Below are 27232 nucleotides of genomic sequence, written 5' to 3'. Positions count from 1 at the left end.
GGTCCTGGTCAGAAGGAAGGCAGCGGCCGGCCTAAGTACTTTGAAAATTTCCTAAGTTCTAAGCTGAGGACTAAATATTTTATATTCTTTCCCCTTAATCATCACCATCCCTTTGTGATGTGTGCATTATTATTTTCAAGTTCCAGGCCAGAAAATTGGGATTCTGAGTAAGTAGTTGGCTGAAGGCCATACAGCTGAGAAGTACGATGGTTCTCTCTGACTCCAGAGCTCCAGAACGCAACCTGTGCACTCTTCCTTGCTTGTGTCTGAGATACAAAGCTGGGAAGTCAACACTAGGTGTCCTCAGCTTTGTCTGTTCAGACCCTCACTCCTCAGAGATGAGGCAGTATTGGGCACCCCAGCAGGTGGCTGGCAGATGCGACTGTGCCCGCAATGTGGTTGGTGTTTGGGACCTGCAGGCAAGACAGCAGGGCCGGAGGTTCCCAGCTAGAGCGGGCTGGGAGCAGGGAGTGACCGGAAGTGGCGGGAACAGCTCAGCGGGTGGTGGTGCTGTAATACGTGCCCCTAAAGAATCGGAGAGACTGGGAGGTCTTGAGAAATGTCCCTCAGGACCAGTGCAGCTTGCTCCAGCCAGGCAAATAACTCTCTTAGGAACATAGCCAGCCCACCCCCTCGGCCCCCAGTGGCTGTGAGTCTGGATAAAGGGACGTTTTGGAGCAAGGCACATGGGTTTTTTACTTTCATTCATTTACAGCTATTCTGTGAGCACTGTGAGGTTGGGGCACTGTGCACGGCACTGGGAAAAGACGGGGGTGATCTCTCTCCCTGCAGCACTTAGGACAGACCGACAATTAGACATATGAATGCAGAGGTTGATGAATGTTATGATAGGAGAAATTTGAGGAGCTGTGAGAACATCAGACTTCATGAGCCGGGAAAGTCTTCTCAGAGAATAGGCTGAAAATTTCTGCAAGACCAGAAAAGACAGAAAGAGGCAAAGGGGATTCAGTGGGAGTCGAGACAGAACACAAGGAGAGGACCTGGTCACGAGCAACAAGGGAAGAGCCCTGTCGTGGGAGTTGGGGATAAAGTCAGAGGAGAACAGCAGCAAGGCTGGCTTGTTGGCGAGCTGCCAGCTTGGGTCTCCTGGGGCCCCTCCTACTCAGGCCCAGGCTGAGCCCACAAGGGGTTAAATCGCCTCTGCAACCAGGTTTGAGAGGGGGAGAGGCAGCGAGGAGATTATTCTTCGGCATTGAGGACTGCACATCATTCTCGAGCTGCCTAGGGCCCTGCTTTGGAAGGTGCGAGTTCCCTGTCAGTGGAAGAAGGGCAGGGAAAAACCTCGGTGCCCAGCACTCAATGGAGATATCTTTAAGCAAGTCGATCTTAGGATACAGGATATAAAATAGAAGATGCCAAAATAAATAAATAAAATAAAGCCTATGCATAGCCAAAGAAAGTGACAAGCAGGTCGGTTATAGCTTGGGGGACAGTGGGGTGGGGGTTGGCGCACATGGGGAAAAGAGGGTGGGATGACCAAGGAGTAGGAAGAAACTTTGTAAATGGGGTATATATTTATTTTCTTCATTGGAGTGATGTTTCAGTGATTTCCTATTTCTTACTCTGGTCAAATATGTGCAGTTTATTCTATATTAACTATATTTCAATAAAACTGATTTAAAAAAAAAAGATAGACGGTGCCACACAGAGCCCCCAGCGCCGCCACCTGCCAGTGCCAGCATCATAAAAATCAGATTGGCCGGTCCCCTCAGGCCATCTGACTCCTTCCCACTCGCCCGTGGGTGACAGGTGCACAGAACTCCCTTTGTTTTCTAAGACCTTTACTCCCAGGGCCAGGCTCAGAGGAGACCAGGGAGAAGATAGCTGACCTGCCCTGGGGCTGGGCAGGGCGGCAGGCACCACTTTCATCCATGATGCAGCTCCCCTTATGAGAGCACAGATTTCACAACCTCTGAAAAGCCACAGGTGCTTTACGTGGTGAGTGATGTTTCCACAGCGCCTGGTTGTCTGATTGAATGCGCCTCGGGCAGCTGCGGTGAGGACAGCGCCCTCTTCTATGTAGTGACCAGTCAGTTGTAAGTGGGGGTGTCCTCAGTAGGTACATATTTGCGAGCTTCTTATTGTGGCAGATGGTTGAATATTTTAATGTGTTACAAAAGAAAAAAATACAGAAGAGAAAGGTGAACTTAGGTTGTTTTTGGCCCAGATGAGCTTATTTCTCTAGTGATTATTAGTCAGTCTGTTAACAAACCATCAGATTCCAGCTTGTTTGGGGATTCTTTCAGCAGAATATCTCAAGGACCCCCAGCAGTGATTCATTTATTAATCCATTGGGACCAGTCTTCTCCCAGCAGTTTGACAGTGACTATCTAAAATCCAGTGGAAATAAGTGAAAGCTGTGGACACTCAAGAACTTGGCAGGTGCTGTAGGTGGGTTGTACAGAGCCTAATGGTCTGATTACCCTGGTTATGGTTAATGTGATCTGAGAGCCCCAGCTTCTGGCCCAGGGAAGAGACCCATTTTGGGGGCTTCCTATCTCAGTCTGTACCGCACATAAAGGGGCAGCCACAGACTGGGACCATCCTGGAAAAGGGGGCAGCATGATCGGACAGAGGATTTCCCGTGAGTTTCCCATCAAGGGACCTGGGTTCCAGACAGGCTCTGGCCTTCCGTGTGAGTTAATCCTCTGTGCTTCCCTTTTCCCATTTTTGCAATAGAAAAATGATGCCTTCCCCAGCCTGCCTCATAAGCATGTGTGGGGGCTGCAATGGGACTAACATTTTGTTTTGCAAATAAGGGACATTATGCGTTGTTATTATTAGGAATTAGTGTTGACTAAGGCATAACTAGTATTAGTTTGTGCTTTTTAATTCATTGTTTATTCTGCTTGGCGTATTTGAGAACACAGCTTAAAAGAAAAAGAATTTTTTTAAGTCATCAGAGATCTAGAAGATTACTGAAGTTGTTTCACAAAAGCTATGCTAGGGCGGGCCATGGTGTCTCAGCAGGCAGAGTTCTCTCCTGACACCCCAGAGACCGGGGTTCGATTCCCAGTGCCTGCCCATACCAAAAAAAAAAAAAAAAAAAAAAAAAAGCTGTTGTTAAACAGCTAAAGGCTATAACTAAAGCAGCAAAACAGCTAAAGAAGCTTATGGCTGCTCTTGGCCCAGACCTGTCGCAGGAAAAGGGAGAAGGAAGATTGCAAAAGGGAGATTGAAACAGCTCCTTCTTTTATGAAGTTTCTGATCTTTTGATCCCCATGGGAAAGTACAAAGGACAAAATTTCTCCACCCCTAATTTCCATTTCTTTCCCCTGCTCCCATGGTCAAAGGCAAGAGAACTCAGAAACAAACAAAAATTCAACCAATTCCATGATTTTCTATTTGCATTTAACCAGTTCAGGATACTGCACCTCTGTCTCCATGGTGAGGCACTGGAGATCCACAGGGACTTACAGTGAAGAGGGAACTGGAAGAGGACCAATGCCAGCATATTCTGGCAGCCCCTCATATATAGTTAGTTCTATTTCATTTTTGGTCATTGGCCTCTGTTTCCACAGCTGCCCCCCTGAAATGTCCTCAGGCTCCCAAACATTACTTTGTTTCCCTTGCCCTCAGTCCAATCTCCTTTGGTCATCAGCCTTCTCTCAGCTGTATCTGTGTCCCCACTCGGGACCCAGGAAACTTTGTTGTGTTCTCCGGTGCCTCCCTGGACCCTGGAGATTTGGGGGAGGCCCTCTCTTGCTCTCAGGACCCCTCCACTTGGCTCTCTCCTCCTGCTATTTGACTCTACAGCTGCCATACCCAGCTGTCCTAAGGACATCTATGAGACTCGTTGCCTTTGGGGACGTTTTGAGCAGTGAGGTATGCGCCCTCTATTCTTGAATCCTCCCACACCTGTCAGAGATTGCCAAAGTTTTACCACCTCCTCCAGATCCCCAAGCTCCTGTTATAGATTGAATCATGTTCCCCACAAAGACACGTTTGCGCCCTAACCACGGGTCCTGTAGATGTGACCTCATTTGTAAACAGGATCTTCAAGGGTGCTATTAGTTAAGGTGAGGCTGAATTGAGTCAGGGTGGACCTTAGTGCAGTATGACTGGAGCCCTTACAGCAAAGGAAATTTGGATACAGTGGAGACAGATGGGGAGAGAGTCAGTCTTGTGACAGAGGCAGAGACTGAGTTATGGGTTGCTGGCAATCCACCACCAAAACACTACAGACTTTAGAGAAAGCATGGCCCTTGGTTTTGGACTTCTAACTCCAAACTGTGAGACAACATATTCCTGTTGTTTAAGCCATCCTCTCTGTCGTAGTTGTTACAGCAGCCCTAGCAAACGAAGACCGAGTCCCTTCTCCTTCTCAGGCATGCTTCTCCCTGTCTGGTTTGTAGGGGAAGCAGAAAGGATTTTCATCTATTCTCTTTACATTCTATTTCTATGTCATGTTGAGTAGTGCCCAAGACCTCAGGCTTTTGGGTCAGAATGCCTGGATTTGGGTTCTGGCTCTACCATCTATCAGCCGCGTCCTTATATGAGTTGCTTAACCTATAATGATTCCTACTTCACCAAGTTTTTATGAGGATTACATGAGTTAACTCATATACAGCCTCTAGAACATGTCTTGGCACGTAGTAAAAGCTCTTACGATTTTGTCAGCTGCCTCCAGGGCTGGTAGGAAAATCAAACAGGCAGAGGGTCCTACTGCACCAGGCATTTAGAATCTAATCAAACCGATTTGTAGAGGGGCAGATGTTTGCTGCATTCTGACCTCCGTGCTTATGAATTGATAGTATTAATCAAAATGATCATCCACACTGTGAATTTAGCATACTTTGTCAGGCCAAGAGGAATAAATTTGGGACACAGTCTAGGTAAGCAGCTGACTCTTTTTCCTCCTTATGGTATAAGGAGAGTGGTACTTGGAAGCCAACCTGGTTTCTAGGCCTTGCCTGCCTGTTGAGCTTAAACGTCCCCACTCTTTCCTACACATCCTAATGTTCCAGCTATTTGCATGGTCTTGCACATCTCCATAGCTTTGCATCTGCTGTGATCTGTGTCTAGAATCCCTTCCTCGTCCCATCTTCCACCCCATTTCGACCCCCGAACTGCTGGGAAGACTATTCATTCTTCAAGACTTGTTTCAAGTATTATATCTCCTAGAAAACCTCCTAGAAACTCCCCAAACCCTCTTAGGCATTTCTTCTTCATTTTCCTTTGTATTTTTTATTTTCTTTAATCATTCTTTCAACACCTATTCATTGAGTGACTATTGTGTGCCCAGCCCTGAGATTCAGCAATGAACAAGACCAACTCCTTGCTCTTCAGGTACTTGCATTCTTGTAGGTGGGAAAAGGGGCAGCAAATAAATATATTTCAGTGGTTCTTCATAAGTGCTATGAAGAACAGTGAAACAAGGTAAATGCTTATGTGTTGACATCCCACAGAAATACGAACACCTTAAGAGCTGGGACTGGGTCTTTTTCTTTCTGTGGCTCTGAGCTCAATGTGCAGTCCCTGAAAAGATTGACTAAGTGTGTGCTCAGTCAGTGAACGATTCACATCTGTGTTATACATGTTAAATCACCAGTGTTTCAACCTACTGGTGAAATACCTCGAAAGAACTTGGTAAATTATACCCTTTATGTCTGTGAGAATTACCTCTCTTTTTCCCTAATCCTCACACCACCAGAACAGAAGCGTAGTCCCTGGGAGGGGACAGTGGCCAGGAGGCTGGGCAGAATGGTGACTGCTGACTGGGGGCCAGATGGGCCATTTGCTAGATGAGGTCAAGTATACAGAATGTGCTGGAAAGTAGAACCTTCCAAGTTGGGCTTCCTCCCTTTGGAAAATTATTCCAGCCTGGTAGACTACCTTCCTTAAGAAACTACCATTTGCAGGGGTCACCTTCATCTTTTGAAACGTTTTAAAGCTTGTTAATAATATCCAGATTTAGAGCTAGCTGCATGACGAATTTCCTCCAGGTTATTTGAATGATCTCTAGGACAATTCAGAATATTGTTTCCAAATCTCTTTGATAGGATATATTACTTGAGGAAGGTATGTCCATCTGTTCATTCATTCAACAAATATTTATTGAAAGTTTACTGTATAGCAGATTCGGTTATAGCTGCTGGAAATAGTGTTCCTTCCAATCTGGAAGGTGGAGGAACATAGGCATTCAACAAAACAAATGTATAAATATTATAGTACTTTAAATGTTGATAAATGGTATGAAGAAAAATAAAGCAGAAAAGAGAAATAAGAAAGGCTGGAGTGAGGGGTGCAGTTTTAAAGTTGGTGATCAGGGAGGGCCTCACTGAGAAAATAATACTTGAGCAAAGAGTTGTAGGAGGTGAGGGAAGAGCCATGAGGATATTTAAGGGAAGAGAAAGTCTGCCAGGCAGAGAAGCAGCTAGCCTGGGGTACAGGAAGTTCAGCAAGGTGGGCCGAGCCGTCAGAGTGGAGTGCTGGAGGGAAAGCATGGTTCAAGAGGAGGTCAGCCAAAATAAAGCGTCAGTGGCTGAGAGATTTCAGACAGAGCAGAGAGGTTATCCTGGAGGTTTATTCTTATGCAATATGTAGATATCTCCTTTTTAGTCTATGGTGGATTGGAAGTACCTGAAACTGTTGAGCTATATGTTCCAGTAGCCTTGATTCTTGAAGACAGTTGTATACTGCTATAGCTTTCATAATGTGACTGTGTGGTTGTAAAACCTTGTGTCTGATTTTATGGACAGAGGAGTAAAAAAAAAAAAATGGGAATTTAAAAATTAAATAAATAATGGGGGATAAAGAGGGAAAAATTGGGTAGGTTGAAATACTGGTGATCAGTGAGAGAGGGGTGAGGGATATGGATGTAAGAGTTTTTTATTTTTATTTCTTTTTCTGGAGTGATGCAAATGTTCTGAAAATTGTCATGATGATGAATGCACAACTATGTGATGATATAATGAGCCTTTGATTATATAATATGGTTGGACTGTATGTTGTGAGGTTTTCGTAATAAAATTTTTTTTTAAAAAAAGAGCAATTCATAATAAACTTCCTGAGCGATTCATAATAGACTTCCTGTATGTGAAAAAAAAAAGAAGGTCAGAGAGAGGTCATGGTGTCGGATCCTAGGGCCTTGTGGGTCTTTATGGGAACATGGGCGTCTATCTTGACATGGGACGTCATTACAGGGTTTTAAGCAAATAGTGAAGGTGCTTACTTACATTTTCATAGCTATGAGCCAGGGAGGAGATGGTGGTAGCTTAGAGGAGGGCTGTAATGGTGGAAATGCTGTGACATGATAGATTCTGGATCTACTTTGAAGATAGAATTAACAGAATTTCCTAATGTAGTAGGTAGAGGGTATGACAGAGAGAGGAGTCTAGAAAGACTCCAGAGTTTGTTTGGTATGAGCACCTGGAATCTGGGATGACCATAAAATGACATAAGAAAGAAAAAAAAAGAAAACAAAAAAAATGACATAAGGCAAGACTTTGAATGGAGCAGGTTTGGGGAACACAGGTGGATCAGAAATTATTTTTAATTGAAATGTCTTGTAGACAGCCAGATGGAAATGTCAAGTAGGCCGTTAGCTATATGAGTCCCCAGAGGTTTTGCTTACAGAGCTACATTTGGGAGCATATATATAGTATTTAAAACTTTGAGATTAGAATGAGTGTAGATAAAGAAGGAAAGAAATCCCAGGACTGTGCTTTGGGGCACTTCAATGTTAAAAGGTCACGAAAATGAGGAAGTGTACACAAAAGAAAGTGAAAAGGAGCAACCAGTCCAGTTGGAGGAAAAAGAGGTCAGTATCCTGATAATTAAAGCAGAAAGGGCTTCAAGGAGATGTGAATCATCCAATGTGTCAAATGCTGCTGCTACGTAAACTCAGAGTTGAGGATTGGCCATTGAATTTAGCAACATGGAGGTGAAACAAAAACAATTTCAGTATTGTAGGGTGGGGGTGGGAAAGGAGATCAGGGTGGGGGTAGATTTAAGAGAAAAAGGGAGGAAAATAATTGGAAAAAACAAGTATAGAAAATGTTGATGTATTTGACTATAAAGGGAAATAAAGAAATGGAGAGGAAGTGGGAAAAGGAACGCAAGTCAGTGATAGATTTGTTGAAGATGGGAGATGGTTAGGGATGATTTATCCAGTAGGGTAGAGAAGAATATTTTGATGAAGCAGGAGAGAAGGGAAGATCTGCTGAAGAGGATATCTCAAGGAGGTGAGGAAGGTGGGATCTTGTGGAGGGGTTGGCCTTAGGATCTGGACAGTATCATAAACGGTGGAGGAGGATTTGTGGACATAGGCTGATAGTGGGCAGATGTGGAGATAGGCCTCGCACAGGTTTCCTGATTGCTTCAGTATTCACCAAGAAACAGGAAAGAAAGTCATTGGCTAAGAGTGAGGATGGGAATAAAGCTCCTGGGATTTGGAAGAGAAATTACAACAATAGTTTTCCAAAAGAAAGGAAGATGAATAGACTAGTATAGCAACATACAAATTTCTGATAGTCACTCAGATAGTATCTCCTTTCCATTTTTTTTTTGCCACTTCTACCTCCCCCCCCCCCACCAACAGCCAGTGTCTAACATAATGCCAGTATACAGTCCGTGCATAATAAATAATTAATTTCAGAACTGGATTGATATCTGCCTATGTTAGTTCTCTAGGCTGCTCAAGCAAGTACCATGACAATGGTTTGTTTTAAACAATGGGAACTGATCAGCTCACAGTTTTGAGGCTAAAAGAAAGTCCAGGCTGTGCTTTCTCTCTGAAGACTTTGGCATTCTGGGGCTGGCTGTTGGCAATCTTTGGCTCCTCTATCACTTGGCCGGGCACGTGGTGGCATCTCCAAGTTCCGCTGATTTTCAGCCTCTTGCTTCCTGTGGCGTTGTCTGTCTGTCTGAATTTCACTTTGCTTAGAAAGGGCTCCAATAATAGGATTAAGACCGGGTTGACGTGGGCCATGCCTATTTAACTAAAGTAACGTCAACAAAAGGTCCTACTTAGAATGGGTTCACACCCATAGCAATGGATTAAATTTAAGAACATGTTTTTCTGGGGTACACAGTGCCAAGCCACCGTACTGCCTGGATCTCATTTGGAGACAAGCCTACCTTGTGCTCACTCTAGCTAATGCTGTATTACACTTTCTGAGTGCCAGGTGCTATTCTAAATGCTTTACCCATTGAATCCTATGGACAGCCACATGTATGGCTTTTAAAGCCATGAGTCTGGATGTGATCACCAAGGGAGAGAAGTAGGTATTAGCATCCTCAGATTACAGGATGAACAGAGACTTTAAAAAGTTTCGGTAACTCGCCCAAGATTGGTCAGCCATTAGGGAACAGTGTGGAGATGTGAATCTTGGCCTGTGTGACTTTTAAGCCAAAGCCTGTAACCACTGCCACAGGTTTCTTCTTGCCACGGCCATCATCTTTACAGTGAGAGAAATGAGGCGCATGTTGTTTGTCACATCTGCCTATGCTGAGACTACAGCGCAAGTCCTCCCAGTTCACTGCTATTTCCATCACCATCCCTCGAGATCCATCATATCTTGGGCTGGTTCTGTGCTCCAATTCCCATTAACTCACTTTAGCTACACACCTCCTACTAGTCCTTTTAGCTGGTGGTTGCTTTAGTCTGTGGTAGAAAGGAGAGCACCGATACAGCTGTCCAGGAGAGGGCAGTCATGTGTGCTGTAGCACGCCGGCCCCACCCACGGGACTGTGGCTGTAGCCGCTTCTGTCCAGCCTCTCACCAGGAAGCCAGGGCGCCTGACCCTTAGGAGAACGTTTGCATAAAGCAGTGATTCTCTGTTAGTAATTTGCCCCCTCCCCTTCAGTGGTATTTCACAATGTCTGGAAACATTCTTGATTGTCATGATGGAAAAGGAGGTGTATAGTGTGTAGAGACCAGTGATGACTGCTGAACATCCTAAATGCACAGGAGAGCCCTCATAGCAAAGAGAATTATCTGATCCAAAATGCCAGTTAGTGTTGACATTGGGAAACCCTGCCTAAAAGGAAAGTTTAAAAATAGTCTTGTATAACTGACCCAGAGTAACAAAAAAGGAGAGGGGCCTGATAAAGTTGTCCCAAAGGACGGGTGATCAATCAAAAAAAACTTATTGGTTCTGCTTCTTTGAGGAATGCCAAAGGTTTTGATGACTAAGAGGATCTTTTTATTTTTAATTATTTTACTTACGAACACTCCATAGCCACCAAACATACACTCCCCTTTACCCCCTCCCCCTATCTCCTGGTAACTTCTAATCAATTTCTTGAATTTGCTGTTTCCAGATATCTCTCATAAATGGCACCAGGCAATAATTGTCCTTAGGTGACTTGCTGATTTCACTATGCATAATGCTTTCAAGATCCTTCCATATCCTAAGCAGATCTGAACTTATCACTTGAGCTGCTCCCTCTCTGACTATCACCATCAGTGTGCCAAGCTGGGATGTGAACAGTGCACACGTGCATTGATAATACAGGGCAACCAAGAGGAGAGAATGCCCCCCTTACATCCAGGACCTTCATATTTAACGTTTGGCTGTGTCTGAAGAAATCGTCTCTCCTGTTCTATGGAAACGTCTTCTACTGTCAAACTATCTGTGATGTCGCAAACCTGTTCTTGCATAACTGTAATCTGTCCTAAGTACTCAGCGATCTTGTAGAAAGAACAGAGTACTTGTTCCTTGGCCTGGAACATCGGATAATCCCGAGAATGGTTTGCCAAGTCTCCACTGCCCTGATTTACCCAAACACATGCTTTATTTCTGAGGTGATCATTCCTTTGGAATTGGGACTGTTTTTCTAAGTCACATCCATTTTACAAAAGCATAAGCATCAGGCATTGCCTCCTAGCCAAAATGAGCCTAGTATTCGATAGCATATTAACTTCTCTCTGTAAATTGACTTGCTCCACTGTTTCCCACAACGTGACTCTTGTTCAGCAGAACGTAGAACGTAAGGAATTAAGGTAGATCTTGGTGTGTGGAATCAGTTGTGCTCTACAGCATGATGATCTTCTCCCACTCTCTTTGCACACAGGCCTTAATGTGAATGTCTAAAGACATTGTTAATTATAAATCTAAGTCCTTCAAGGGAATATGAAACTACCTTTAATGCTGTTCAGGCTGTAGATTTCTCCCCTGGCCAAAGTGCCCATCCTTTTACTTACAGTGATTTATTGGAAAATTTATAGCAGGAGGACATCCAGAAATCCAGTGCAGCTGCAGAGCCTAGGATTTGGGTTTGCCAATGGTCACAGAGCTAATTTGGATGAGGGAAGGGGAAGCAGTGTACAGCCAGGTGAATGGCGGAATGTTATTTGGGTTACCTTGCTTGCCTCCTTTTAATGAGCAGTACCATGCTTCTGAAATTTAATAATAATAATAATGCCTGTTATTATGTATGGAGTGATATTTCTATGGGCCAGGCCCTATGCCAGGCACTTACCAGATAATCTCACTCCATCCCAAACCCTACCAGGAAAGGGGAATTGTAGATGTGGATACTGAAACTCCAAAGATGGCCAAGTAGCTTGTACCAGGCCACTCAGAAAGAGGTCACACTAAGATCTGAACCACGGAGAATAAACACTGAAGCACAGTAGATATCCTTAAATGTGCTAGTAAAACTTGCTCTTTAAATGAAACCCAAAATGAAACTCTTGGAAAAAACAAAGATCTTTGTCTTTTTTATAAAGTCTAAAGTTTTGGTGTTGTAGGTTTGTGAAGTATGGTCCTGATAGCTTTGTGTAGTTTCATCAACATGACAAGTTTGTTTATATGACAAAGTGGCATGATAGAAAAAATGTGGGTTTTAAAATCCAATGTGGCTGAATTTATATTCTCCTTCTACCTGTCATGAGCAGAGGCTTTATAAAAGGTACTTGAGTCTCCCAAACCTCGATTTTCATATCTATAAAATGGGGTGAGTATTAGAGTACATGTCAAGTGCCTTACAAATTGCCTACCAATCAGCCAACGATTATCACTGTTGACATTATTTACAAGTTAAATGTTCTCAATTTTTACCTATTGTTATGGAGATTTTAGTGGGTACTTCAAGCTTTAGGTTGGCATTAATGATTCATGTATTGCTGAAGTTAGTTAAGCATAGGGAAGCAAGGCCTGTTAACCATATTCTAGTATTTTGCTTAGGAAAACATTGGTATAAAACATGTTTGCATTTCAACTTTAGGAACTGCCCAGGTTATCAGTGGTGGCCAAGTGGAATATAAGCCTCTTTGGGGAATTCGGTATCTGTGGTGGTACCATTTAATTGGCCTCATCTGGACAAGTGAATTCATCCTTGCATGCCAGCAAATGACTATAGCTGGGGCAGTGGTTACTTGTTATTTCAACAGGTAGGTCTGGCATTTTACTTCTGTTGGTTTGTTTGTGTGTTTCGTGTTGTGTATCGCAAAAGATATTTTGAAGTTTTGACATGAAACTTAAGAGAGGTTGGCAAGATTCAATGACTAAATTAAAAACTGGATGCTCATGTTATGGTGAGAAATTACACTTTAAATCTGTCATGTTTCCAAGCTCTTTTGCCATAAGTTAGAAAATTCAGAAATCAACAAAAAAGGAAAGTGGTCATATTGCTTAGAATTGAAAGATATCTGAAAGGATGGGTTGATTTCTTCTGTGAATATCCACTTGTATTGACTTCAAACTTCAGAATTTTCCGGTCTGTTTTGAACACACTTCAGTTAGTTCTGTGACCCTCATCTCATCCTATGTAAAATGAGGAGTTTTTGTTAGGAAAATAATTTTAAATCCTGCGAGTATTATATGTAACCATAAAATTAAATGTGTATCATTAGGTACTAAGAAGTTGATTATCTCCTTCTCTGTTCATCATGATATCTATTTAAAAGTTTATACTCCATTACCTCATTGAAACACTTTTGAGAACACACACACATCTTACCCTTTTATCTTCTTTGGCGTGTGTAACTCTCCCTGGGGTGATGATAAGCCCACAGTGAGAAGAAAGAGGCTAGGACCGTGGTTGGGTTGACTCGGAACAGGAAGTTCACTCCTAAAAGGGCTGATCCTTTTCTGAGGTCTCAGACCAAATGAGTAGATAAGCAAGAGTGCTTGTGGGGTTAGGAAAGTCAACCAGGGATGATTCATGCCAGAGAGGAGCTACCACCTGAGGATAAAGGGCACGGGGGGTTTCTCATGTAATGGTGCCATTGAAAGCCTCCACAGTAGAGTCTCCGAGGACCCACACAGGGGCTGTGTGCCTTGGCATTGAAAACCTCCAAATAGTTGGAGGTGGGTAGTGTGTGTTGCTTGCTCCTAAGTCAGAAAGCAAAGATTATTCTAATCAAATTGTCCGGCAGGTAACATCTTCCTGACTGCATTATTGTGTGTTACCTTACTATAACTAAAACAAAGCAATGAGAGTTTGTGATTTATAACACCTTTTGACTGGACTTCTAGTTAAGCATCTGTATTTCTCTCTACTTCCTCATATCCCCTCACTACTTTACCCCTTACCCCCCACCTCCACCCCCCCAAAAATGGTGAGGGATTTAAAAAGGCCTAAATACAAAGGACAGCAAGAACAAGAGGCAAAGATGAGAAATGTCAACCAAATGCAGAAAGCTGAGGAGATGTGACTCTCGGCAGACTGGACAAAGAGGACAAAAGCCTGTCTGTGTGTTGGGGTGGTGAGGAGATACAAGTAAGATGCAGGCTCCGTTGAACCACAGAAACCTAGAAAGGCTCAGGAATTCAAGTGTAAAAAGTGCTTCCCAAGATTAGTTGAAAATCTTCTTAAGGAGCAGTTAGACCCCCAAATCTGCCCACTCCACAACAGCAGAAGCTTCTCTGGAGAGGTAAACCAGAGAGAATCTGGACTTGGGGTAAGAATCTGGCACAGCTGAGACTGCAAGGGTCTGTACTGAAAACAGGAGATTAAGTGAAAATCTAAACACTAAATTCTGAGGATGACCCCACCCCTACCTGCTTTTCCCTGCTCAGCTCCCAGTGTGTTGGCACTCACATTTATGTCCTCCAGGCAGAAGTTTGAAGACTTTTTCTCTGAAGATACTGGCTAACCCCAAAATAAAGACATACAGATAATGGCACTGTAAAATGGCTTGATTCTCTGACTTTTAACCAGACAGCAAAGCTCACCAGTCAACAAGCAGTGCCCCTCACACAGAGCTTCCAGTTCACTCTTTAGCATATGACTCTTAAATGTAAACTGTTAACTAATAATTATCAAACATTTGAAGAAAACCTTGTGATGGTTCAACTTGCCTGGGTGACAGTGTTCAGTTGTTGGGTCCAGAAGGCACTGGCCTGATGGTTACCTTGAGGGCATTTCATGGATTTAAGCTATTAGTCAGTTGTTGCTTGCATCTGTAACTGATTACAAGTACAATCAACAAAAGAGATTGCCTTCAGCAACAGGAGAAGTTTCATCCAATCAGTTGAAAGCCTTAAAGGGAGAACTGAGGAGTTCAGCAGTCAGAAAGAAGATTTTCTGTCTCTACTTCATCCAGGCAGCTTCTCCTGGGGAATTCTGGAAACCTTCCCAACTTGCGGCCTGCTCCACAGAATTTAGACTTGCCAATCCCCACGGTCACATGAGAATTCCTATAATGAACCTCTTAATATTTTCCTATGCATATACATCCTGTTGGTTCTGTTTTTCTGCTGCACCCTGACTAATATAAGCCTTTAGTGAGAGAAAGAAATAAATATGAACAAAACAAACAAAAGAAATGTAGGGGAGACAGACATCAGGCAGGCAGCAGAAGAAAACTACAAACAAACTTTAAAAACTGAAATATCCTCAAAGAGATCAAAGAAATATTACATCTATAAAATAACAGCCAAAAAAAAAGAAGAAGAAATAGTGAAAGAGCAAGAAAGGCCTCTTAGTAATTAAAAATATGATTGCAAAAGACAAAAATTTCCATTGAATATTAAAGGATTATAATATAGGCTTGAAGACCTAACTCTTCCAGAAAGTAGATAAAAAAGACACATCTCATATGGAAATATGCGATGTGCATTAGTGGCAGAAAAAGACCTTAAGAAAATTCAGCAAAATGTCCACAATGGATATCTCTGATTAGTGGGATTATCCGTGCTTTTTTATTTCTTCTTTATACTTCTATGTGTTTTCAAAGTTTTCTCAATAAGTATACATACTATTGTTTTAAATATAATTCTATAAAATTTAGAGGATTCAGTAGCTTTGTAAAGAATTTGAAATTTAAGCAATTTTTCCATCGACCTTCAGTTCTATTTAATAGTGTGCCTTAGCTATTTACAGATTTTTACCAATATTCAGGCAAGGAAAGGATAAAACTTGGGACTGTATAATTCCATGAAACCTGTCATGGATGATGTCTGTGATTAATACTGCTAATATAAGAATGTTCTTTTATGAACTAGAACACATGTACGTCACTCTCACAAGGAGTTAAGAATAGAGTGATATGTGGGGTAAAATGCACCTAATGCAAACTATGGACTAGTTAACAGTAATATTTTAATATTCTTTCATCAGTTTTAACAAATGTACCATATCAATGCTAAGGGTCATAGTAAGGAGGGATAAAGGGCATGGGTTTTTTAGTTTTAGCGTACTGAAAATGTTCTAAAATTGATGGTGGTGATGAATGGACAAGTCTGTGATTACAATGTAAGCTATTGATTGTATACTTTGGGTAGATTGTATGGTGTGTGACTATATCTCAATAAAATTGCTTTAAAAAAAGATGGAGCATAGGAGAGAAAAGATAGAAAGTCAGAATAAATCAGGAGACCCAACATCTAATTAATATAGGTTCTAGACATAGAGAACAAAGTAAAATGAAGGTAAAAAAATATTAAAGAAAGTTTTCCAGGACTGGAAGACATGAGTAAAGAGAAGGTCCTAGAAGCTTCCAGGGGGAGAAACAGGTCACTTACAAAGGATCAAGAATCTTAATGGGAACTGACTTTCCAACAGCAACTCAGAATTAGGAAGAGAATAGAATAAGGCTGCCAAAATTCTGATGAGAGATTATTTCCAACCTAGAATTCTATTCCCATCTGTTTTAGTTCGTAAGCTGTCAGAATGCAGTATATCATAAACAGAATGGCTTTTAAAAAGGGGAATTTATTAAGTTGCAGGTTTATAGTTCTAAGTCCATGAAAGTGTCCCAATTAAGGCAAGGCTATAAAGATGTCCAAATCTTTATAGCTTTTGTCCAAAGGCATCCAGGGAGTGCTACCTTGGTTCAAGAACGCCAGTGATGTTCAGGGTTTCACTCTCAACTGGGAAGCCACATGGTGACATCTGCTAGCTCTCTCCCCATTTCATGGTGACATCTGCTAGCTCTCTCCCCATTTCATAATGCTTCCCCAGGGGTGGTTTCCTTCTGCTCCAAAGGTCTCTGGCTGCATGGACTCTGTTAGTTCTGTTGGCTCTGTTGGATCCAAAGTTTTTTCCAAAATGGTTCCCTCCTAAAGGACTCCAGTAAGCAATCCCACCTTGAATGGGTGGAGACACATTTCCATGGAAACCATCTAATCAAAAGTTACCACCTACAATTGGGTGGGTCATATCTCCATGGAAACAATCAGATCCCACCCAGCAATATTGGATAAGAATTAGACATGGCTTTTCTGGGGTATGTAATAGCTTCAAACTGGCACACAATCCATGCTCTCAATCAAGGGTAAAGCCATGTATGCAAAGTCCCAAAAGATTTCTCTCCCATACTTCCTTTCTCAGGAAGAATTTTCTCCAATGAAACTAATGAGTAAACAGGGAGGAAGAAATGAGTTTCAGGAAATAGGGACTCCAACTCAGACAAGAGGAGAAGGGACTTCCCAGTTGGGTAGCTATGCAGCAGGCATAGAAAGCAACAGTTTAGGGGCAGGAGGACAGATGTCTCCAAGAAAAGAAAATGAAAATGAGAGAACACCAGATATATTTGAACATGTCAAGAAAAGATTTACACTTTGGTGAAATGTTTGGTAAAGCCCGTGGAAAACCAAGCAAACTAACGAACAAAAAGAGGAACAATTATTAGGCTCAGGAGAAATCAAAAGTTAAACAGGATGGGTGGCTTAATGGTAGAATGCTCACCTTTCAAGTGGGGGACATGGGTTCGATTCCTGGACCATGCACCTCCCCCAAAAAGAAGGTAAACAGGAAAGAAAATACAATCAGTGTACCTTACTTGGAATCAGTTGTAAATGCTGTTTATGTATAGATAATATTAATTTAGCTAAAAATTGCAATATAATTATATTGGGAGGAAGAAGGGAAGGGGAAATGGGTATCTTAGGGAGAGGAAGGACTGTTAAACTGTGAAAGTTATCTCAGTAGCTGAAGTAGTAGTAAGGACATGTAATTTAGAGATGTAGAGGTGGGTACCAGAAGAAAAGTTTAAATATTGCCTCTAGAGTGAGAGAATCAGGGGTGGAAGAGGAAAACTACTGTTTTTCCTATTAAGCCTCAGCACTATTTGACTTTCTAAGATATTTCGTATATTACTTTGATAAAATAAATTCAAAATAAAATCCTTGATAACTTATTTTTAGCACTGCTATTCCATTTATTAAAGAGTCCTTTTTTTAATTTCTAATTTTGAAACTTCAAGGTTTTTCCTTATCTATTCAGAATAATTTAATCTCTTGAACACAGGGCGAGAATGAGATACAGCCAGAGAACGTTCATCTTTGTCACTCTTTAAGCACTAAGAGGGCTAAAGAGTTTGTACAAAGACCATCAAGTACCAAGATATGTACAACCTGTAAAATTAACCTTGCACAACCTTTCGCTTGAAGAGGAGTCAACTGAGAGTCATAAAGATGCTGGGAGATAGGAAGATCTAGAACTGTTCAACTTGGAGAAGGGACACTTGGGGCTTGACTTCATTGTCGCTTTCAGTTATACAGAAGATGATTTCCACACGTTCTGGATCCACTGGAGAACAAATGAGGAAATAGATTCATAGCAGAGCCAGAGGATTTTAGGTAGGAGACGAAGATGAATTTCCTAACCCAGACAAGAGTTACTGAGGACAGCGGAAGAATCCTGTTCTTTACAATAAACACAATTTTCATTTTCTGTAGGCCTGAAAAAATGAACCTACAGCTTCCCACAGCCCTTCAAACACCATCTTGTGGTGATTTTGCTGAAATAAATAGCAGGAAAGGACTGGTCTCTGCAGGGAACACACAGTTCACCTTTGCTCAGCACCAGCTTGATATTGGGGGTCACCCATTCCATGCATCCCTTTCCTTATCCAGGAACCTCAGCAAGAAATTAGTTTGCCATAATGTGTGAAGAGTTTTTGAGCACTAGGCTGGCTCTAACTAGAGCTAATACTTGCTCCAAGGACCCTGAAGTCACTTGCTTGGTTTTATGCTGTGTGTTGTCGGAGGCAACTAGTAGTTACAGTAGAAAGCAGTGCTTGTGGGCCATGACCCAGAGGTGTCCCAGGACTCAGATCGATGGAACTATTAAATTCTTTTCCCGGCAACTTGAGTTGATGTGTTGTTCTGGGGATCTGGCTCAGGTACGTTTAGCATTCAGGGTAGCCACAAGTTTGAAAGGAGGGGGAAGCTGGGATTTGTGAGACGACATCCTGCAGTCCCTGTGTCCCCTGACTCTTCCCAAGCCTTCCTTAGTGACACCACTCACAGAATTGGGATGGATTGGCATACTCTGTGGAGAGACCCTATCCTCCCCAGCCTCCGATTAAACTCATCACTGAATTGCCCCAAATTCCTAATAGTGTATTGCCGCCCCTTAGGCCAGTTCTTAAAATGTGAATAGTCCACAGAGAAGTATTTTTAAATTTCAACAGGTATAATTAATCCTTTTCCTGAAAGGTTGTATTGGATGTGAGGAAAATATAGAGTAGAAGGCATTAGCTGCATATTCATCAGGAGCAGGATGACAGGATTATGTTTCTTTTTTTTTTTTTTTAATTAAAGAAAAAAAAGAAATTAACCCAACATTTAGAAATCATTCCATTCGATTATGTTTCTTTTGAATATGAAAAGGGGTATAAAAAAAGAAGGTGGGGCCCTCAAAGACACTTCACTTATTTAACATTTTTTTCTAAAGGGTTTCTAGTTGCTAAGGCAGGCATTGTGTGTTGCCTGGCTCCTTTTAGTAGCCTAGGTTTAAATGTCCCTCTGTTTTAAGTTCCCTCTCTCATCATGTGATAACCCAGCTGTGGACCATCTGGAACTTCTGTATCTTCTTCCAGTCAAGCCTTGGAGAGCCTGGAGTCATAACCAGGATATTATGGACTAGGAAAGTCGAGACAGTGCAGACACCCTGCTGTCTGAAATTATTAATCCCATCATAGTGGGACCTTCTCAGAAACCTGATGCCTGACCCCAAATGTCAATACCTGGACGACTAGACCCTAAGACCCACATTCACAGTGGCCTGTGAATCATTTGTTTCCCTACCAGGTGGAAAACAGGTGTTGTCCTCATCTCCCTGCATCCACTCTTAAGCACCATCATAAGTTCTAAGGCACATAAATCTCCTAAATGGAAAAGTAAACATTCTTCCCTAACAGGAAAAAAAAAAAAAAAAAAAACACACAGTGAGGAAAGGGAAAAAATGTGTCAGATTTTCCTGGCCTACCCTGCTCTTCTCGTTTATCAGATCAAAATGAATTCATATCAGCAATAGCTTCCCTGGTATTTCCTATTTCAAATAATATTGGGTTGAAACACACTTCACCCCTTTTGTAGGACAACCGGGCTGCAGTTATTCTGCTCCCAGTATTACTTTCATGTTCTCTTTTTCTTCCTGGATGATTTAAGTAACAGCAAAATACAACTGTTGCCAACTCTTGAAACATTTCTGGCTGTATTCCTTTTCCTCTCTCAAAACTTAAGCTTTTGTCAAAACCTTAATTCATAGTGACTTATTAGCAACCAGAGCAAGTTGTAGAATAATCCATTATGAAGAAACCAAGCTTCACTTGGAATCAGTGAAGTTGGCTTCTGGGAAAAGGGCCTCATTCTCTACCACTGGCATCAGCAGGAATTCAGAAGGTCAGTGGAGGGGTTGCATCGGCCCTCCCTCCTTTGTTTGATCTTTTAGGTTTGGGGCAGGGTGAAGGCTGGGCCCATTCCATTCGGTTCCACTTTTCTCTCTGCCTGTGAAACTGACTTGTGCACATTCTTGGGAGCTGTGTCATGGCAAGTCCCGTAAATGATTCACATCAAAGTGACCTTTAAAGAACAGAGGAGAAATCAGCTGGATTCCAGGAGCCTAGAGTTGTGCAGAAACCAGAATATCCAGGGTTTCCCTGACCCTTCACTTTAAGCTTGAGCACATCATTATTTCTCTGGCTCTCAACCATAATCATGCTGATTTGGTGATGATTTCAATCGCCAAGCTTATGCCGACAGTATTTGCATATGCTCATGTATAATTTAAACCATACAGATTTTTATAGAATTAAACTCCTGCAAATGAAAATGAGATTGGTAGGCAACAGAAAGGATTGAATTGGTGGAGCGAGTAGGTATTGTGAAGAGGAAAACTTGTTTATTTGAACTCATGGGTATTTAAAAAAAAATAATCAGTTCTATATTTATTTGTAGCATTGAGTGCCACCAAAAGGAATTAAATTAGTCCAAGAAATAATTTAACCCTAGCAACCAAAAAATTGCCAAATGTTTTTGGCATCACTACTTTATAAATTGTTAACACCGTTGATGATTTGAACCAGCCAGAAGCTGTTTTGTGACTTGTTAAATAGTGTTTTAAAATAACTGTTTTTTTTCCTGTTCCCAGAAATAAAAATGACCCTCCTGATCACCCAATCCTTTCATCTCTCTCTACTCTTTTCTGCTACCATCAAGGAACAGTTGTAAAAGGGTCATTTTTAATCACTCTGGTGAGGATTCCGAGAATCATTCTCATGTACATTTGCAACGCTCTGAAAGAGAAGGTAAGACAACACCCTATTACAAAGTACCCTTGGTGCTTGGGTTGCAGGAAAGTTACATTACTGGAAAATTACAGCTGGCCTGGAGACATGAATGTGATCTGTGACAGAACCGACTCAGAAGGTCCCCAGGTTTCTTAGCCCCCACCTCCCCCCCACAAGCAAACCTTTTTTCTGAGCCTCTGTTTTGCTTATGATTTTGTTTGTTGGGTTTTCTCCGACATAGTGGTGGGGAGTTGGTGGGGGAGAGACCTGTAAGCCAGTTCTCAGTTACCTGGGTTTCCTTCTCGTTTAAATGCTGAAGAAATGGGATAAATTCTTAAGATGAAATTTAAACAACAGGAGCAATATTTGTTTCTATTTTAATGCAAAGATATTCCCTGCTGTTTGTGTTTTCCTAGAGGATGCTGACGGAAGTTACTGGTGTATGTAAGGGAGAGAGGGAGAAAAGGAGAGAGCATGAATGAGCAAGTATATGAGTGAGTGTGTGGGTGGATGAGAGAGAGAGAGAGAGAGAGAGAGAAAGTGTGTGTGTGTGTGCACGCGCGTGCATGTGTGTGCATGCTTGAGGGGAGAATTGGGCAAGCTGACCTAAATCACAGCTCAAAAGAGAAAACTGTAGGGCTTTTGTGCCTGGTTCTGTTCTTTTCTTTTTTTTTATCTTCTCCTCCCTGGTTTTTATTTCCATGCACATTTGGTTATGAATGCCAGTGGAAACCAGAACACCAGGAAAACAGCTGTTCTCATGGTATTTCTGACCTGCCAAACAAGGGAAGGTTGGATTCTCCCCAGTTTTGCTGTTCTCACACAACACTAATCTCTCCCCCATCCCTAACCCAGGGTTGGTGACTTTGTCAGAACTTTACAAACTTACCTGATTCCCATCTTTTTGGTATAGCTATGTGTCCTTAGTAAATTGGGGAAATTTACGTATGGGTTCATAATTACATTTTAGAATTGTTTTTGTTGCTCTTTTAACCAGAAATCTGAGTTGTTGATATTTTGAAATCCATAATCAAGATATAAGATTAATGTGTCAATTAGGAATGATTGATTGAATTTTATACAAAATTATTTGGCTTCCTTTATCTTGAAATTCAGGCTAAGTAGTTGTAGAATATTTTCTTGTATTTTTATTAAACTCCTGTCTAGTTACATTTTGATGACTTTCTCTTCTCTTGAAGAGACATTTCCATATCCAGACCAGATCTGGCAACTTCTGACTCCTGCATTTTGAAATTGGTCCTCCAGTCTTAAAAAACTTAAAGAATGCTTCCCTTAGAGCAGCATAGCTTTAAGTTTTAAATGTATTTGTGTATATATGCGATAGTAATAGACAATCATAGGATAGTAATGGCTATATCTTTTAGAGTTAAGCATCTTAACCTCTTTGGGGAAACAGCATTCCATAAATCTCAAAAAAGAAGTCAGTGGAAGACTGAAGGTCTCTATGACTGAGGTCTAAAAGGTTATTTATCACTCCCCTTATCACATAAGGACGGAAGGGCCAGAATCCCTTTGAGTGATGTCACTGTTGGGGAAATATGACCTTTCTTAAGTTAAAAAAAAAAAAGCATCATCCTCATCAGCCCTACAGCCCAATACTGTGTCAACAAGTTAACATTTTATACAGCCACTGCTTGATCTTTCATACTTTAAATAGGCTCATTTACAACCACAGCCTGGCTGAAAAGTTTTCAGATTAAGTTTCATCCAATTGAATTAACATTGGGACCAGAAAATGTCCATATAAGGCTGAGTTATTCCTGGGGCCCTTATACAGGACTATTTCAGGATTGCCTTTAGGGATTTTTTTTGTTTGTTTTTTTACTCTGGGCAGTTTATAGGACACAGACAGTTCAATTACCCATCTCCCAAGGGTGTCATTAAATTATTCACACACGAGATATGCACAAATTCAAATTCAAATTATGTTTTAAAGGACTAATTTTCCCTTGAAATTCAGCCCTGAAAGTCTTACTATCAGATGTATTTCCAGAAAGAATTAAACTTGATTTTTTTATTGCATTTACAGTGTTGAATTATTTTCTCTGAGATGTGAATTTTTCACAAATTTAAACTTTGATTTGAAAAAGCAAAGTTTATCATTTAAGATACTGAGGAAGGAATGGAAGGGGAAGAGAGATTCTTTTTACAAGAACCAAAAGGCCTACCTTTCCTTTGCCAATGAATATAGATTGACCAGTTTTCCATTGAGAGCAATTGTGCTCATCAATAATAATGACTACCATGATTAGTATTTTATAAGATATTTTACTTATTATTAGTACTAGGTACAAATAGAACTCCTCCCATACTAAGGGAAACTTGCCTTGGTGCCTACCCAGGTGAATAGGTCTCCAATAGAAATAGATTGTATCCCCTTGGAGACTGCCCGCTTGCCTTCTCGTCCTGTGTTGCTTTTGACTCTGTTCCTTTGGTTCTGATTCTGATCCCAGCAGCGTAATACCTGGTCAAGGCACCTATTCAGATGCTGCTTCTGCTGTTTCTGGTGTTTTGAGGAATGCCTGTGCCATCTCAACCAGGTATGTCTCCCGCCACGTGTCCCGGGAAGGCACAGAGGGACATGAAAGCGGGCTCAATCCCTCAAGTCAGGGAATGGCAAATTTTTCTGTAAAGGGTGAGAGTGTTAATATTTTCAGCTTATGGGTCATAGGGTCTCTGTTTACAACTACAGAACCCCACCATTATAGAGGCCAGGCAGCCATAGACAAAAATGGAAATGGATGGGCATGACTGTGTGTCAATAAAACCTTATTTGTGGACACTGAAACTTGAATTTCATGTAATGTTCGGGTGTCAATCAATAGTTTTCTTTTTTTTCCAACCATTTAAAAATATAAAAATGATTCTTAAAAAGGGGCAATTTTAGATTGTATATGTGTTACTAGGATGAAAACGAAAAAAAAAAACAACCCATAGGACTTTACAACAGAGTGTAACCTGATATACATGACTGTAGTTAATAATACAATTATAATCATATTCTTTCATTAATTGTAACCAATGTACCACACTATTGCAAGCTATTAATGGGGGGGGGGTGTATATGGCAACTCGGTATTTTCTGCATGAATTTTTTCTGTAAACGTACAACTTCTCTAATAGTAATAATAAAAAATTCTAGCTCACATTCAGATAAAAAGCAGGTGATCTGCTCTGACCCTCAGGCCATCATTTTCAGACCTTGCCTTAGTATCTTAGATTATTAAAGTCACTCTTCAAATTCTGTATTTTTCTTCTCAGAAATAAAAGTGGGAGGGAGGCTTTAGAAACCCTGACAAAATGAATGTATATCAACTGAAAGCTAGTTATCGATGTCTTTTCCAAGAACTATAATTTTCTTGAAGAAAAGTAATGCTCCGTAATTTCTATGTACTTTGCCAGCCTTTCTCTTTCAAACTGTAAATATTCCTCATAAATTTTTTTTTAAGTACAAATACCATTATTTGAATTTCAGATTCTTTTCGTCTCTGGAGTCTCTCACATTGATGGAAATTTAAATATATGTTTTATTTTTCCATAGATAATTTAGAAAATTTTAATAGCCTTTAGTTAAGTTTACACAAAGCAGTATTTTTATGTCAGCAGGCTGTTTTACGATAAAATATCCACAGAACTATCACGCTCTCATTACTATTTGCAAGTGATAGTAGTTATTATTGCCACCTCTTCCTAAGAAATGTACCATTACAAGTAAAGGAACTGATTAGACCACCCATATTTTTGTTTTTTGTTTTTTGTTTTTGTATGCTCTATGTGGGTGTCACATTTCCTTCTTGTTCCATGTGAGTATCCCATTATTGCAGCACCATGTGTTTATTTGGGGGTAGGGGGGTGCATGGGCTGGGAAGTGAATCCAGGTGCATGGCAGGCGAGAATTCTACCACTGAATTACTTTTGTACCCCTAGAACATCCATGTTTGATGTCCTATAAGTGGTATTCAGAACACCTTTCATCCTTGTAGCTGACACTCTTTTATGTTTCTTTATGGACAGATGAGTTAAAAAAAAATAAGGACAAAAAATATATAAATAATAGGGGGATAAAAGGGGTGTTCATGTTCATTTTATTTTATTTTATTTGAAGTAATGAAAATGTTCAAAAATTGATTGTGGTGATGAATGCACAACTATATGATAATACTGTGATCCACCTATTATACACTTTGGTTGATTATATGGTATGCAAATATATCTCAGTAAAATTGCATTAAAAGCAAAAACAAACAAACAAAAAAGAATACTTTTCATCATTCACAGAAAAGCACAGCCTTCTTATAATAAAACTATTTTTACGGCTCTTCTTAAAAGTAGAATTTTTTTTCACCTCCACTCCACCTTTCAACCAGAGAGCTCCACTTTGAAGACCACTTTTCATACCATTTTCACATTTGTTTTCTCTGCTCTGTCATCCTCAGGGACATGTTTTCTGCTTTCTGAAATTTTGCCTCCTTATATTAACCCTGTGCCCTTTCTCTTAGTTCAAAATGTTTCCAAAATCATAAGTAGTGTCAATATTAACCACGCTCTCATTACTATTTGCAAAGTGATGAATTCTCACAACAGAATGTACAGTGGGAGTAATTGTCTCCAAATAACAAAATGATGGTTTTATCTTTTTATCAATCTTTTTTGTTTACTGGTCCTACCACATGACTCTTTACACAGGCCTACTGTCCCTATGCATGTCCCAAGAGTCTCGATTAGTTTCTCTTTCCTATTCCTTTTCCATGCTCTGCCTCATTTTCTCTGAAACTGGAGGCATTTGCTTATTATTATATTCTTGTTCATTTGTTCGTGTCTGTGTAAAGACTCTTTGGCAGGAGAACATGCATATGCCCTAAAAATAAAGACCAACATTCTACGGAAATGCACAGAAAAAATACAGTAGGTTAGTGTTACCTCAAATTAGTAGGTTATAGATATAGACTATACAATATAAACCACAGAGTAACCACAAAGAAAGTATTTAAAATATATGCAGGGGTATACATCATTGCAAATAAGGACTCCATACAGGTAACATTATCTCAAATGTGTGATTCAGTGGTATAGACAGAAAGAGGTTTCTTGAATTCTGATCATGATGCTTGTGCCCTAGACCTAGGTCTAGACCTACTGCCATGGCAGCTTTACCTTGGGGCGATTGGGCTAGGCAGTGCCACCTGATGGAGGCACCATGGCAGCACCACTGTTCTAGAAAGAGAGAAAGCAGAAGAAAAAGAATGAAGAAGAAAGAGAAAGAATTAATGTGAATTTTGATGGAAAGAGTCACCTCTGGTCTAAATCGATTTCATGAAAGCAGAGTGGAATAAAGATTTTTAAGAATAAAGTTGGTGAGAGAATTTGTCCACAAGACAATGTCCTACAAGAATTACTAAAGGGAGTTCTTCAGGTTGAAGGAAAAAGTGGGAGAGTGTGGCTTGTGGTCATGTGAAGAAATGAAAATCTTCAGGAAGGGTAATTGTTCTAGTTTGCAAACTGCTGGGATGCAATATACCAGAAAAGGAATGACTTTTAAAATGGGGGATTTATTAAGTCACAAGTTTACAGTTCTAAGGCCATGAAGATGTCCAAATTAAAGCAAGGCTATAAAAATGTCCAATCTAACGCATCCGTGGAATGATACCTTGGTTCAAGCAGGCCGATGACTTTCAGGGTTTCTCTCTCTGCTGGAAAGGCACATGGTGAGATCTACTACCTTTTTTTTTCAACGGCTTCCCTGAGGCTCTGTCCATTCTGTTGGCTGTGTAGGTTCTGGTGGCACTAAAGCTTTTTCCAAAATGCTTCCCTCTTAAAGGGCTCCAGTAAGCAGCCCCACCTTGAATGGGTAGAGACATAACTCCGTGGAAATGATCTAATCAAAAGTTACCACCCACAATTGGGTGGGTCGTATCTCCATGGAAATAATAAAAAAGATTCCACCCAGCAATATTGAGTGAGGATTAAAGGGCATGTCTTCTCTGGGGTGCACAGCAGATTCAAACTGGCACAGTAACTAAAAAGATAAATGTAAAACCCAATAGAACTGTATCCTCAATATTCAACTCTACTCTTTAATTCCTATAATGATAAAGTACACTTGAACAAGAAAAAGATGTATTTCCAGATAATGGGCATACAAAATATAAGTGGTGAAGTAGGACAAAAGCAACATAAACAGGGGTAACAGAGAGATATGGGAGAAGCGAATGTGGATGCTATTGAAGCTAAGTTGTTATCTTTTCAAATTAGTAGGTTATAGATATAGACTGTACAATA

At 40.9% G+C, this 27232-nt stretch overlaps 1 protein-coding gene across 7 annotated transcripts in view; it reads left to right on the top strand.

The window, feature by feature from the left end:
- The window catches only part of SLC44A3 (solute carrier family 44 member 3), a 119311-nt gene that overhangs the window by 40726 nt on the left and 51353 nt on the right, over positions 1-27232 (top strand). For 5 of the 7 annotated variants that reach the window (XM_077120191.1, XM_077120189.1, XM_077120186.1 and 2 more), the window contains 3 exons: positions 12196-12361; positions 20794-20950; positions 23407-23493. In XM_077120191.1, the coding sequence (XP_076976306.1) occupies positions 12196-12361; positions 20794-20950; positions 23407-23493 (410 nt within the window). The remainder of the gene's footprint in view (positions 1-12195; positions 12362-20793; positions 20951-23406; positions 23494-27232) is intronic. The other 2 variants (XM_077120187.1, XM_077120188.1) reach the window with 2 other exon arrangements.

This window comes from Tamandua tetradactyla, chromosome 11 (genome assembly GCF_023851605.1).
Source record: "Tamandua tetradactyla isolate mTamTet1 chromosome 11, mTamTet1.pri, whole genome shotgun sequence".
NCBI lineage: Eukaryota > Metazoa > Chordata > Mammalia > Pilosa > Myrmecophagidae > Tamandua > Tamandua tetradactyla.
Note: the sequence above shows the minus strand (reverse complement) of the source record. Positions and strands in the feature narration are given on the sequence as shown.